At 39.8% G+C, this 15,891-nt stretch overlaps 1 protein-coding gene across 5 annotated transcripts in view; it reads right to left on the minus strand.

Annotated features, from left to right (window-relative positions):
• The window catches only part of LOC140561969 (laminin subunit alpha-3), a 142,767-nt gene extending 140,351 nt beyond the window's left edge, over positions 1–2,416 (minus strand). For all 5 annotated transcript variants that reach the window (XM_072687276.1, XM_072687275.1, XM_072687274.1 and 2 more), the window contains exon 1: positions 2,089–2,416. In XM_072687276.1, the coding sequence (XP_072543377.1) occupies positions 2,089–2,373 (285 nt within the window). In that variant the 5' untranslated portion in view covers positions 2,374–2,416. The remainder of the gene's footprint in view (positions 1–2,088) is intronic.
• Positions 2,417–15,891: the final 13,475 nt, after the last annotated feature.

Here is a 15,891-nt window from a genome sequence, read left to right on the forward strand (position 1 = left end):
TGGGGGTTCTTGTTGTGTGCCGCTGCAACCCTATTCCAGGTTTCTCCTGAATGCCCCCAGTCCAGCCAGCACATCGTGGAGGATGTGTTCAACTCCATCAGCAGCAGCAGCAGCAGCAGCAGCAGCAGCAGCTCACCTGATCTACCATCATTAAGCCCTGATTTACCACCAAAACCAGGTGTTGATCTGAGGAGAACTCTAAATAACACTAGACTCCATGAGGAGAACTTTGGAGATGTTTTACCCTGGATATTAGCATGGTTTACAGGCATGGCCTGCATTTACGGCAGTTTGAAAAGAGGGGGTGGTTGACTTCACATGTATCAGAGGAGGCATGTGCTTGTCCTCACCCTTCTAGGGACGGGAGGACTGCAAGAGACACAAGTCAGCAGTGTTGGTGTTCATTTAACACTGGGGATTTTTTGCAAGCTTAATGTTGGATAGATATCTCCACTATTCCACTGATGTACATAAACAAGTGGCTAACAATTTTTTAAAAATTGCAATAGTTTTTGCCTTATTTTTATGTTTATCATTGGATTTTAAACCAAAGTCATTAAAAAAAGAGAAGAACAGATACCAACAAGCCTCATTTCCTTTGCTGACTGATGCTGGATGTGTAGAGTATATTTATATATATTAGATATATATTTTGAAAACATGTAAACAATAACCAGATTCACATTAGATCAACATGGCAAAAATGGAGATAAAAGGTTTTTGCATGACAGTGACGATATATTCACATAGTGAGGCCTACGCCTGTCATTGTTCACTTATTAACACGAATTGATTAAAAAAAATCACAGTTTAATATTTACACTTTTATGGATCAGCAGTTCGCATGAGGAAAATTCATATTTTTAATTCAGAGTGTGACTCATCCATTAATATGAACATTTAAAATACAAACACTTAAAACACTTAATACTGCAATCCATTCTCAATAATGTAAAAATCCCAGATATGCACGATAAATTTGTACTGGGCAACCTTACAATACTTTATATCGTAATACACAATATTTGTTTATGATACTATATCATAGTATTTAAGTACTTTAAGAACACTGACCAGCTGCACATTTCATTACAGAGAGCGTGTCAAAGTCATTAAAAAAGAGAAGAACAGATACTAACAAGCCTCAATATCTTTGCTGACTGATGCTGGATGTATTAAGAAGTTTATTTTAGTTTAATTAGGAAAACTTGGTACTGGTTTTTAGTCTAATCTGCTTTTTAAAACCTCTACTCGAGTCGTTTTAGCTCTACTCCACTATTCCACTAATCTAACATTAGACCATTCTTGATGGTTTTAGGCTGCTGGCCAGCTCTGCTAGTGGCTGCGAGGAGTTAAGAGTCAGACTGAGGGTCTAAGCTGCTCATTAAAAAGCCATGAGATGTTCCGCTCAGAGGTCTCCTTGAGACATAACCGTGATATGATAATAATGTTACTGAGTTCATTTAGACCTTTTTTAAGGTTGAAATCTCATCGGTTAAACCAGTGACATCACCTGTACTGCACTGCTGGTGCTCACAACTTTCACTTTGGAGCTTTTCCCTAGACTTCCCTAGCTCCATAAAGCAGTGGTTACCAATCCCGGTCCTAGAATGTGTAGAGAAGGGATACCCCAGGGCCTGGGAACTACGGACTGACCTGTAAAAGCAACAGGTTGAGATGTTTCCTCAAGAGGACTTTAAGTTTCTAGTGAAAACACCACAGAAGCAACAGCAACCAGTTAGGCTATGCTTCTAAAGAGATCTAGACCTTGTGACACAGAGCTTTCCACAAGACTGGACATGGAGTGGTTTAGGCTATTCTACAAGACCTGTTCCAGTCCAGGTGAGAGGTCTAAGGTCTAAGGTCTAAGCAGAGGTCCTGAGGACGTAGACTATGCCAGACACACAACTCCCTGAGGAAACAGCAACAGGTTGAGATGTTTCCTCAAGACTCTGACTTTCACTTTCCCAAGAAAACACCAGCCACCAGCTAAGAAGATGCTCTGGGAGTGACCACAGAGTTTACCATTACGCTGAAGGGGGCTTCCTTGGTGGAAGGGGAAAGTCAGAGTCACCCATGCCTCATTACCTGGATAGTCTGACTCGGCACTCCTAGAGTGGGTCCCCCGACCAGTTTGCAGTACAGGTCTGATCTGGGTCTGGAGTGGTGGTCTTCTCCGCATGTGGCAGTGGCTGTAATCGCCGAGCCCTCCGCCAGGTTAAAGTAGGGTGGGCTGAGGCTGAATCCAGAAATCTCGTTCACTGAGACCTGAGCGCTGACTTCGTGACAAAGTAAACACGACAGAAGGAGCACCGCCGTGGAGGGTGGGGGTCTTCTGCTCCACGCCATTTTCACTTTCTCCTGTATCCTCATAACCAGTCCATTGCAGCTGCGCTCAGCCTCTAGTCTCTCTCCACACACACACACACACACACAATAGCCTGATGTACTTGTGAGAGGGCTCCTCCTTACCTCGTGTGTGCGTGTGTGTGTGTGTGTGTGTGTGTGTGTGTGTTTGTTTATGCCACTTTGAGAGGACCATGAACATGAATGCAGATTCTATTGAATAACCTAAGACAGCAAAAGATGATTATGGTTAATGTTGGGGTTTACAGGGACAGTTCACCTAAAATTACACAATCTTGAGAATAATGATGATAAAAATGGAAGTCTGAAAAAATAATAAATATAAAAAAATCTAATAATAATAATAATAATCTAAAAAATAATAATAATCTCTAGGTGGTGCGACTGTCTAAGTGAGGGTCCTTGGTCACTGTGGTTAAGGTTGGGGTTTTAAGGGACAGTTCACCTAAAATCAAATTTACACAATATTCCATCTTAAAAAAAATTAAATGCAAGCCTGTGTTACCCAAAAAAAAAACATCCAGGTGGTGCGACTGTCTAAGTGTGGGTACTTGGTTACTGTGGGAAAGGTTGGGGTTTAAGGTACAGTTCACCTAAAAACAAATTTACTAACTTTTCTCAGCTTGAGAATAATGAAGATAAAAATGGAAGTCTGTATAACCTAAAGAAACGTCCAGGTGGTGCGACTGTCTAAGTGTGGGTACTTGGTTACTGTGGTAAAGGTTGGGGTCCTAAGGGACAGTTCACCTAAAATAAAAAAAAATTATTATTGATTTCCCCACTTAATTATTATATTTATTAATGATCATTATTATTGATTGTTATTATTATTATTTCCCACTATCTTAAATGTAGATTATTTTAATGTAGATTATTTTAGTGTAGAAGACATATTTGGTGAAATCTGTGTAAGTAAATTTGGGGGACTCCCGGTTGGCGCAGCTGTCCAATGCTGTCCTATCCCTTTAAGTCCACCTCAGATGTTCGTACTTACGATTTTGGAGCTCATAAGTATGACGTGATTTCTGTTCAAGTGGTTTCGAACATGAACACCCTGGGAAAATGCTTTTCTAGTGTATTTCTAAGTGTGTATTTCCAATTACTGTAAGCTATGTGAAGTTGTAAAGTAGGAACTATCGGTAGAATGTACGCCCATGTGCTGCAGTGTTTGTGTTGCTGCTACATAAATAACACATAACCAAGTTATACTATTAAACACATTTTTGTTTTACACGTCTCCAACTCAGAAAAGCCAGGCCTCATCGAAAAATCTGAAATCACTGGTTACTCTGGTTAAGGTTGAGGTTGAGGTTAAGGTTGAGGGATAGTTTACATAAAATCAAATGTGCACAATTTCAACCTGTTACCCCAAATGCAGATCAGCCACGATGTGTTTGGTTTCTGGAGTTTGATTCTTTAGTTTAGCCCTGGCTTTGTAAGGATATTAGAGGTACTAATAAAAATCTGTGTACTAGTAAAAAACTGAATTGTTGAATTTAGGAGACTCCCAGGTGGTGCAACTGTCTAAGTGTTGGCCCTATCATTAAAAGACTCCGGTTGATCCCTATCTGGGAGTCAGAGTTTCTCCTCTGGTTGGGTAGGATGTAGGGTGTAAACTGCAGTCTTCATTTGGGAAGTAAAACAACTGTATGTAATGTAAGAGATGGTCAAATAGTAATAAATCTGGAGGGAGGGGGGTCTTGGGGGGGCAATTGTTCCTCTTGTTGCTAATTTAGACAACTTAACTATTTATCTTAACTATTGTAAAGCATTGTTCCTGACATCAGGCAGCATATTCATACAATTTTCCTGTGATAACTTTGATGTAATTGAACTTTTACAGTTGTTAAACTCTTCAGACAGTAAGTCATATCTATGCTAGATAGAACCGTACTATTTATATACAGTCGTATAGAAGAGCAAACACCTCACACCACCAGATACAGTATGCAGGAGCTCATGGCACCACCATGCACCATATAGGCAGAAATACAAATGTGCGTGCATATGTGTGTGTGTGTTGGAGGGCAGGGTCACATTCTGACACACACACGTTTGCTTGTCCAGTGAAGGTGTGTATAGGGCACAGAGTTCAGCTGGTATAAATCACACCCCTTTCAACCTCATGAATGGCTTGATAAGGATCTGATGAGTCTGATGTGTTAGAACAGGAAACTCAGCGCAGTGGGATGGGTGAACGTAGCTTTATAGCACTCTGTACAGGAGTTACTGTGTGAACAGATACAGTGAACAGATTGTGGTTATTCAAATCTACCTGGGAGAATATCTATTATTAAATATATTCATATTCATATTCATTGTTATATGTTGGTCTTAATTATTTTGTCATCCTGCAAAAAGCTTGTATCTCTATTTTTGTTGCTTTTCATTTTTTGACATAATGTGAGTCTGGAATTTTTTTTTATTTAATGAGTGGACCAATACAAATGCTCCAAAATCACTTTCCTGTACTTTCTCGATCTAACTATCTATCTGTCTGTCCGTCTGGCCGGCCATCTCTCTGTCTGTCTATCTATCTGTCTGTCTGTCTTTCTGTCTGTCCGTCTGGCCGGCCATCTCTCTGTCTGTCTATCTATCTGTCTGTCTGTCTTTCTGTCTGTCCGTCTGTCCGTCCGTCCGTCCGTCCGTCTCTCTGTCTGTCTGTCTGTCTCTCTGTCTGTCTGTCTGTCTGTCTATCTGTCTATCTGTCTATCTGTCTGTCTGTCTGTCCGTCTAGCCGGCCATCTCTCTGTCTGTCTGTCTTTCTGTCTATCTATCTGTCTGTCTGTCTTTCTGTCTGTCCGTCCGTCCATCTATCTGTATCTATCTGTCTATCTATCTGTCTGTCTGTCTATCTGTCTGTCTATCTGTCTGTCTATCTGTCTGTCTGTCTGTGTTAAGGTGGCAGAGACGAGACACTTCACAAACTGCTCTCCATCATTATGGACCTATAGAGCAGTTCAGTGACAGGTTGCTGTCACAGAGCTGCTCTTTTCGACTCAGGAGATCTTTTGTTCTGAGAGCCATCAGGCTCTTCAACTCTTCCGGAAGGTCCAGAAGAGGTAGGAGGACATATGAGGTTTGAGTGTCTTATGTGTAATCATAGTTTTTTTTTTTTATCTGCACTAGTAACACTATCTCTATCTATCTATCTATCTATCTATATATATATATCTATCTATCTATCTATCTATCTGTCTATCTATCTATCTATCTATCTATCTGTGTATCTGTCTGTCTGTCTATCTATCTATCTATCTATCTATCTATCTATCTATCTATCTATCTATCTATCTATCTGTGTATCTGTCTGTCTGTCTGTCTGTCTATCTATCTATCTATCTATCTATCTATCTATCTATCTATCTATCTATCTATCTATCTATCTGTGTATCTGTCTGTCTGTCTGTCTATCTATCTATCTATCTATGCAATGCAACAATGCAATGGAACACTCAGAGGTAACGTCTCTGGTGTTATGAAGAACTGAATAAAGGATAAGGAACAGTCGTATGGACAGTGCATGGACAATAGACTAAAACACAAGACAAGGTCATATTTACAACATGCGCAATGTGGGTAATGTGCATTAACAGATTAGAATTCGGGTATAGAGGGTCCAGACTGATCAGCCATATCATTAGTACCAAGCAATGTTGATGATCTTTATCTACAGTGGCTACATCTGTTAAGGAATGGGATCTACACATTAGGCAGCAAGTGAACAGTTAAAAGCAGGAAAATGGGCAAGCACAAGAATCTGACGACTTCTACATGTCAGAACATCTACATGGTATGCAGTGGTCAGTACCTACCAAAAGGGCCTCAAGGAAGGACAACCGATGACAGGGTCATGGGCACCTAAGGCTCACTGATGTGATCCATGGAGGCCTCACCTCACAACTATCAGAACATAAAGGATCTGCTGCAAACGTCTTGGCTTTTAGAGGTCTTGTGGAGTCCATGCCTCCAATGGTCAGATCTGTTGTGTCAGCACGAGGGGACCTACTTAATACTAGATCGATGTACATATGCTATTGGTGTATGACAATATATCCTGTATCACTGTACCCAATATTTTGGTGTACTTATTGATAAGAAACTCACAATTGCAGTAATGTCACAAAACATTATTTTAGATGTTGTCATCTTCTCATCAATCTACATTATACAATGATCTATCCACACCTGCCAGACTGTAAAATTCTCTGAGCTAGTACACTGTTAAAAGTATGAGATCTCAGAGGAACTTTTGGAGGTTCCTCAATAGTTTCAAACTGAAGTATTATGATACTTCATCTCATATTGTGATTCAATTGCTGCTAATTTTTTTAATTCCTCTGCTTTCCCACTTTCCCCCTCCTATTTATGTCTACCCCTCTTATATTCCATATTTATTATTATTATTGCTTTATTTATTTAATAATTGCTCTTTGGGTGTTACTGGAACCTTGAGATCTCAATTTTGTTCCACCCCATGTACCACATGAGATGCAAATAACAATAAAGTGTCTTTAAATACCTGAATCCTTGAAAAACCTCCAAATCCTCTCTTACGGAGCTTTGTGGAACCTTCAAGGAACCCCTTTCTTCTAAAAATAAACCCCCTTCTGGAAGGTTCCTCAATAGTTTCAAACTGAAGATCCCCCAAAAGCACCATTATGTGGCTTTGAGGAACCTTCAAGAAAAGATTTTTAGAAAAAAAAGTTCCTCAGATGTTCCTCACAGCACCTTAAGGAGTTCCTCCACAGTTTCTAATTGAAGAACCTCCAAAAGTTCCTCAAGGATCTTCTATTTTTAACAGTGCGACACTCAACCTGTGATCTTGTAACAGTTTGAGTTTCTCCTAAAGACTAAACTAAAATCCACTGAATGATTTCTAATCAGTGCTTCCCCCTCCTTTCTTTGAGTATCTAATATAAATTTAACCTGGAAGGTGCCTAGTGGAAGGTGCCTGCACGGCTCTTCCCTGCACTGTTTTCTTTTCTGTATTCCTTTACTTATTATGTTTAATGAAGTTTGCATACAAGTATATACTTTTACTTGTGTAATGGAAACAGTACAGAGCTTAATGTTCAGCTTGTGATGATCTATTTAATTCCTAGAGAAGATTTTCCTGAAAAGTTGTCAAAAGTCCTGTCTGAAGCTTATTGTAGGGGGTTAGATCAAGTACTACCTTGGCCATTCTGTTTTTTCACTGTTACTGCAATCCTAATGCTGTGATACTTTGGTGACATCTGCTGGAGAACAGCAGCAAGTTAAGTATTGAAAAAAATCTAAGTACAAGTAAAACAATTATCCACAATATTAAATCAATAAATCTGTAAAATATCTGCACAGTGCTCCTTAAATAGTTCATTCGCTGCTAGTTTCTTGGACCATCAAAAAAAAAAAAAAACTCCTTTAGTCTAGTTTTAGACTTAATCTGTGTCTGGGAAGCCAGACATGCGTTTTACCTGCTAATGTATGTACAGTAAATGTAGTAAAGGCCTGGAAACTGATCAAGCGTGTTACTGGGCAGTACAGTAAAGACTTTAAATAGAGATCAGTGGTCTAGGTCTATAGCTGTGGGTCTTTACAGAGGATTTACAGAGCAGAAAATCTCAATCTCAGTCATAATTCATTCATCTTCTCATCAATCTACATTATACAATGATCTATCCACACCTGTCAGACTGTACAATTCTCTGAGCTAGTACACTATTAAAAGTAAGAGGTCTTAGAGGAACTTTTGGAGGTTCCTCAATAGTTTCAAACTGAAGTATTATGATACTTCATCTCATATTGTGATTAAATTGCTGCTATTTTTTTCTCTGCTTTCCCACTTGTCCTATTTATGTCTACCCCTCTTATATTCTATATTTATTATTATTATTGCTTTATTCATTTAATAATTTCTTTGGGTGTAACTGGGACCTTAAGATCTCAATTTTGTTCCACCCCATGTACCACATGCAATGCAAATGACAATAAAGTCTCCTTGAATCCTTGAAGAACCTCCAAATCCACTCTCACAGAGCTTTGAAGAACCTTCAAGGAGCCATTTTCTTCTAAAAATAAACCTTTTCTTGAAGGTTTCTCAATAGTTTCATACTGAAGCAGCTTCAATCATAATTCAATCATTTCCAGCCTCTTTTAATCCCTTACAGTTCTGCATTATCTGAATGGATTTTGGGCTGAACCAGTGTTTACACACTTTATCACCATTATAGTAAGGAAAAAGATTTTTTCCATGATATTGGCCCTTAAGATACATGTTGCCTACAATTCTTAGCCCTTAAAAAAATACAAGCCCAATTACATACATATATACACACACAAGAGAAGTGTTGTTGTGTATTACATGGTTACCCGCACTCTGCCTTAAAAAAAGGCCTTTCAATGAGGTTCTTTGGAAGAACATTCCACCCTAATCTCTGTCCGATCTGTCTGTAGCATCATACAGTTGCTCACGATCTGTGATCATTTGGATGTGTTTTCCTCAAACCCATTGACTCAAAGGCCCTTTAAGAGAAGTCGGAGACCAAAAATAGGAAATAATGCTTTCTGGCTAACTGACCCAATGGTGACCTGAACCTGAAAGTATCGCTCTTATCACCACTGACCGAAACTGGGACTGAACACTCAAAGAAATATGGGGTTTGGATGTTAGCTTAGCAGAGGGAAACTGTAGTGCTATTGTTTTCTTAATGATCATTTTGCTAGATGATCGACTTGTGTTACATTTATATTTAATATGTAACGTTGTCAATATAACTATATATTATTATCAGGGAAAAAAATAATAGCATGATGGCGTAGTTAGCTCGACTAATGCTAATGAGGTGAAAACAGGTGACTATAGCTTGTGAAGTTCTTCATGGGTTCTTTAGTAAAGGCTTTAAACCAAGTCTTGACAACCCCAGAACCCTTCGGATGCCTAAATGGTTCTTTGTCTGGTTAAAGGGTTCCTCCGATTTGTGGAAACCTTTTGTAGATGGCATGTAGAACCTCTTTAAAATGGTTCTATATTACACCAAAAGACAAACAACCCTTTTTAGGGCTATAGATCCCGTTTGGGTTGTAGTGTATCGTATGGAGCAGCAGAATTTGCTGGCTCTGTTGGTTAGTACAAAAAGCCAACCACCCTTTCCTGCTTCATGTCAAGATCTGCCAACCATGGTGGTTGTCCGCCAAAGCTTTTAGTGACACACAATTCCACATCATTTCACATTCTCTATTTCAATTCTTTGAAAGTCTAGCAGCTAGCAGCTATCTCAGCTCTTCAGATTAGCCCTATGCTTCGCCCGTATGGCAGGTGATCTCAGCAGCTCCACACACATCTTCCTCCGACAATGAGGAGTAATTTTGCTGCTGAAGGCACCCTGCCCCCCCAACTCCCATTACTCTGACACACACCGACATCTCAAGTGTATATATTTATGTCTCTTTTAAGCCCCTCCAGGCACCTATAGCCTGGATACACACTCCAGCACTCCAACACAGGAAGCAATTATGAATGCAGATTGGGAGCCATGAGTGCTTTCAGAAAACGCACATAAGAGTATAGGGGCATGTGGGTGGGAAGAAACAGAGAAAATCAATGTGCTTGCCAAGGCAGGCAAAGTGCATTTCAATGCTTTGCACACAGCCCTCTAATGTATGAGAGATTCATCTCGCTCAGAATATGCTGAAAATGACCTGCATTTATCGCTTCACAGTGTTTCAAGGCATGAGGGCTGTTTGAAACGCTGTGCCGCGCAGGACACGCGTTTATGTAAGACTCGGTTTAGGCCTGGACCTGATCGCGAGTAACCAGGAGTAGAGAGTGTGTTGCCAGGTAACAAAGCAAAAGAAAATACTGGGGGAAAAAACGCTCTCATCAAAGCTGAGGTGAGAACCTGTCAGGAATTACATAAATGTCCTTCAGGCTCACAGCGATTGAGGCTGTGAAAGGTGTATGGTCCAGGTGACTTCAGCCACAGTCAGTGCTTCTAAAGATGAGAGAAAAGTGGCTACCCAGACCACAACGCTCACTGTGGCTTATTACTCTTATTAAAGAAGGTTCTATATGATAGGTCAACTAAAAGGGTTCTTAGACTTCATGGTGGAAGACCTTTTGGAACCATATAGAACCATTAAAATGTTCTTTCAGGTGAAGAACCATTCAAACATGTTCAAGAATCTAAAGTCTAAGATCTTCTTGCCAAAGCATCTTTAAAGAACCCCTGGTATACCAAAAGTCATCAATTACACTTATTCTAAAACACAAATTCTGCTGCTTTAGTGGCCTAAATGTAACCTTTAAAGGCCATAATTGAGGCTTTAGGCCTTAATTAAAGCAATACTCCATCCATCCATCTTTCATAGTTGCAAAATGATCTGTGCAATACTTAATTTATACTTTTATTCTGCAATGTGCAATGATAGTAGTATTGTAATTCAATTTAATATTTGTGCAATAACTCTGGTGCAATAATTTCTAATAGTTATTATCACAGGTATTACCACTTTGTCAATTTACTATATTCATATAATTTATATACATGTACATATTTAAATTTTTGTTTTCTCTTAGTTTTAAAAGTCATTTTATAGAGTGATTTTTATTTATTTTATATATACATCTGACATGATTGGTTGCAAATGCAACAACAGCAATTTCCCTCCTGGAATCAATAAAATATTTCTGATTCTGAGAATCAGAGAAAAAACCTTTAACCAAGCAAAGAACTGTTTTAACCATTAAAAACGGTTCTTTGAGGCTCTTGTCTGCTGCTTTTTTGGCCTGAAGTAAACCTTAAAAAGGTGACTTTATTTCTTTTGACTACTTTTTTGGTCAAAAAACAGAAGTAGATGGAGAAGAAACTCTTCTTTTCCGCTTCTTCTTCTTCTTGGTCAGGATTGTAGTGGGCCTAGACGCTACCTTGAATCACTGGGAGTAAGGCAGGACAGGACTCCCCCTGGACAGTGCACATCACACTGGGTACTACACATACTCATTCACTCACGCCTAGGAGCAATGTAGCATAGCCACAGTGACAGGAGCAAGGATCACAGCCACAACCTCAGGCCTGGGTGTGCAGCTCACACAGTACCAAATGCACCACCGTGTCACCATGGTACTGTTTAGAAACAATAAATAGGTGGTAAAGATGATGTGGTCTAGGTCATTTCAATGATAGCGATAACCATCCTTCTGTCCGTCCAGCTATTTTCTTATGCATTTTCTTGGTTCTTGGTCCACAGGCCATAAATGCCACTGTTGCAATTATCTCAGGGGTTGTTGATGATGGGTTGTGGTTTAATACAGTTGGGCCCTTGAACAAGGCCCTCAACCAAGAGACCACAATGATGACTCCAGGTGTTTTTCTTAATGGTCAGAGTCATGGTGGGTCTGGAGTCCTACCTGGACTTTTTTCATGGGCAAGTTAGGAGAATAGGCGGCCCACTACCTAGACAGCCTTAGGGTAGAGGTGCCGGTAGAACAGAGACACTCTTGTCCCATAATATTAGACTACGGCTGTGTCCCAATCCCAAAGGCACACTGATACTATAGGGTAACGACTGTATATGAAGCTTAATAGGGCACGTTTGGCAGGTTAGTGCAGGAATAGAAGACCCCTGGTATTCTAAAAATAACTTACACCTTGGCCTAAAGTAAACTTTTTAAAAGCCACCTTAGAAACATCTGATTTACACAATTACAACATAAAGTAATTATCTTTCTGGAGACCGTAATTACCAGAACCTTTGACATTGAAGCAGTCCATTCTGGAAAATAGTCATTATTAACTGCATGCCATAAACTGACATTTCTGAATAGATACATTATTATAATAAAAGTATGAAATGTTTTATAATTCAATCATTATTCTATTCCCGCTATTCAAAACAAATTTAGAAAACCTAATTAACAGAAAAACACTTTTACCCCCAGACTATCGCTTTGAGGCTGAGGGTTTAAGGATCCATTGAGACAATGGGCTGAAGGCCACAAGCGCTGATGTACAGAAGCCCAGCATTCAGACTGCATCCACATTCCTTGCTGAGAATGGCCGCCTCACAGCTGAGAAACGCAGCCTTTTGTTAGCTGCTTTGCTCCTTTGTCCGAGCCCGTCTGGCTGGACCAGGACAGAAGCCTTGACATTGCTTGCTCGAGCAGAATTTGCCCTGGGGACAGAACCGAACAGGCTTTCTGTGGGAGAGCTCGCTCTATTGTGCAACAACTCTTTTGCAGAAATTCAAGTGGGTTCAGTTGCCATGGAAACTAGTGTTGAGATCGAAATGTTTGTAAAAAGAAATGAACAAAAATGGTTAGGATTACATCTTTCGCTTTAGTGGGGAGTTTATTATGTAATGAAGTGCATTCACGGCACGCCACTGCACGGCACGGCTGGATCGGATGTGGAGAACAGAGCGCGTTGGAAATCAGATCTGAGCAAATCTATATTAAGTTACACTGCCACGGCGCTGGAGGACATTTAATCATGTTCAGAGACACCAGAGTTCGGCTTCACCTTGGTCTCGTTCAGCCCCCTAGGAAATTAGTACATTGGTTAGTCTGTTAGAGGTACACACCAGATACTGAGGCCAATCATGGGCCAAATAGTCCAAAAGTGCTTAATTCCAATGAAGCCCTTTACAATGAGGTGAGTATTGGTGCTGGAAAATTGCTGATTTGATGAGCCCTCTTCACAGTTCAATTATTTCAGAAATGATCCAGCCAGGATCAGACATAAATCAGCCTTTGACTGGCTTATGAATCACTTTGGTGTCCAAACTGTTTTTGGTGGGTTTGTTAGGAAATTAGGCAGCCCTACTACCTAAAAAAGCCTCAGGATAGGCCTCATGTTCTGTGCCAGTAGAACAGAGACACTCTTATCACGGAATATTAGACTATGGCTACGTCCCAATCCCAAATACACACAAATACTATAGGGTAAAGAGTATATACTACTCTTAATAGGGCAGGTTAGGCTGGTTAGTACACAGAATATTAACCTACTGTCCTGTTTTCTACCAGCAGGAAATGATGAAGGGTTGCCATGCCAACTGACGTCATAAGGTATCCTGCCACCTTTGCCACTACACTTGAATTTTTATCCGCCTTTGTTTACAATTTTTTCAGATGTGTAGCTGGTCCCTTCCCATTTCGCATTGCATTGTGGGATACCACAGGATCGGTTGTCAACACATTTACAAACTGACCGATTCTAAGTAAGCATCATGGATATTTGACTATACTCAACTGTGACACTTTAATCTATATTATATACTACATACTCAAAAACTAGTTAGAATTACTAATTAATTAGGGTCGCATCAATTGGGTCGCAACTAGATCAGAGTTAAATCCTCATTATGTGAGAATTGCTATTTTTTGCTCCTCCAACAGTTGAGGAATGTAATTCATGTTCGTCCATCACGCCAAACATGGTTCTTATTGCAGCCAAAAGTGGTTCTTCTATGGTATCACTCAAGGAACCATTTGTAGCACCTATTTTTAAGAGTGTACTATGTGTTTTTGGGATGTGGACACATACACTGTTAAAAGTATGAGATCTTTGAGGAACCTGTGGTGGTTCTTCCATTTGAAACTGTGGAGGAACATCTTAAGGGTCTTTAAGGAAGGTTCCCCCATAGTTTCAAACAAAAGGTCCCTCAAGGCCCTTCTACTTTTAACAGTATACAAACTCCTCACAAACAGAGACCAGAGCAAGGATTGAACCCACAAGCCCAGGCCCCTGGCACTGTGCAGCACACACACCACCTACTACTCCACTGTGCCACCCTGAGGTTAGAAACATGTAAGACTAAATTCGGACTGGTTTTGATGCATAACACCACAAACCATTTCTAGTGGACCAGAAGAAAAGTGTGAGCCTGAAACGCTATGGAAATCCAGGTGGATGGTTAGAACCTCAAACTCGAAACTGAACCAAACCTAGACCAGTTTTATACTAATAAAGTCAAAAAAGTCCATTTGTGCTGTTTGGAGGTGACTGTCTCTCACTCTGGCCCATCTGTTCATAAAGGAGCAGCGAGGAAGACTCAATGTGCAAACGATCACCATACTTCTTTTAAAGGTTACTATGAATAGCTTTCACACCTGATATTGTTACTGAGGCTGCTGTTATTGTTTTTTAAGGGGATTTCCTGTGCTGTCTAGGAGAGCCTGGGGTGGCCTTTTGGAAATGTGAAAGTGTAATGAACTCATTTATATTGTAACAGATGACACTGACACACCCGCCAGATGGATGAATGAGCTGGCTCAAACATTCACAGGACAAAAAAAAGGAGAGTAGTGGAAAATACCAAACATATTAAAGGGAATTTCCACTATTTTTCTTTCATGATGCAAATTATATATATATATATATATGTATATATATATATATTTATATATATGTGTGTGTGTGTGTGTGTGTGTGTGCGTGTGTGTGTGTGTGTGTGTGTATTTCTTCCCATTGTTTCTAAAGGTATTGCTATAAAGTGGTACATGATATTTATTCATAGTGTTTTTTAACTGTTTTTTTTTTTTTTTACATTCTTTAGAATAAGAACCAGGGTTTACAAATTCAGTCATTCAAAAGAACCAGTGAGCCCTTCTTCTTTTATAGTTCATATATAATTTTACTGGTGGTAAAATTAACATTAAAATTCATTAGAATTTCCATATAGGTTGAATGTCCACTGGTGGCGCTGTTGAGCAAAATACACACCAACACAATATAACCCATCTGGCATGTATTCAAAAACAACAACAAAAAAAAAGACAGTGCTGGGAGATCATGTTGAAAGAAAATCCTGCTGCTTATGAACTTTTTGCATCTTAGAAAAAAAAAGTTAGTGGACTGAAATGAATGGAGAAAGGATTCCTCATTTCTCTGTGGTTAAGGCGAGGTTAAGAATCAGGGTTAATGTTTGGTTTAAGTGTAGGTTAAGTTTAGGTTAAGATTAGGTTTAGGTGTAGATCAGGGTGATCAAAGTATGTTTGACCTTTTTGTAGTTTTTATTGGTTACAGTAATGTTGAAATGACACTTGTTGGAATGTAGCTATGAGCTGTTTACAAGACGATGAAACAAAATGACCAATGTGGACCAATGTTTTCACTAGGAGATCACCGCCACCAAGAATATTTAAAAACAGTGTTTTAGGCCAAGACCTGATCACAAAACTCACAAAACTGTTGCCAAAGGAATCTATCAGAGTGTTCATAATCATACACTGCTTAACATAAGACGCTTCTAAAAATGAAGGTGCCTGAGGGCTCTGAATGGTCTGGTGGACGAAGGCGCTGCCCTGAGAATCACTGGTTGAAATCCCAGGTCATGCTGTCTGCCATCAGCAGCCAGAGCCTGAGAGAGCACACTTGGCCTTGCTCTCTCCAGTTGGGTTGATGACTCACTCTTTCTGCTCACATAACTTTAATGTTGATGCTGGTCGGCACGGGTATCTGCTATCTGATAGATAAGATCTGAGCACCCAGCGCTTCCCTCCAACCACCTTGGTTGCACCAGCATCAGTGGCAGGTTATAAAA

The sequence above is a fragment of the Salminus brasiliensis genome, chromosome 9 (genome assembly GCF_030463535.1).
Source record: "Salminus brasiliensis chromosome 9, fSalBra1.hap2, whole genome shotgun sequence".
Lineage (NCBI taxonomy): Eukaryota > Metazoa > Chordata > Actinopteri > Characiformes > Bryconidae > Salminus > Salminus brasiliensis.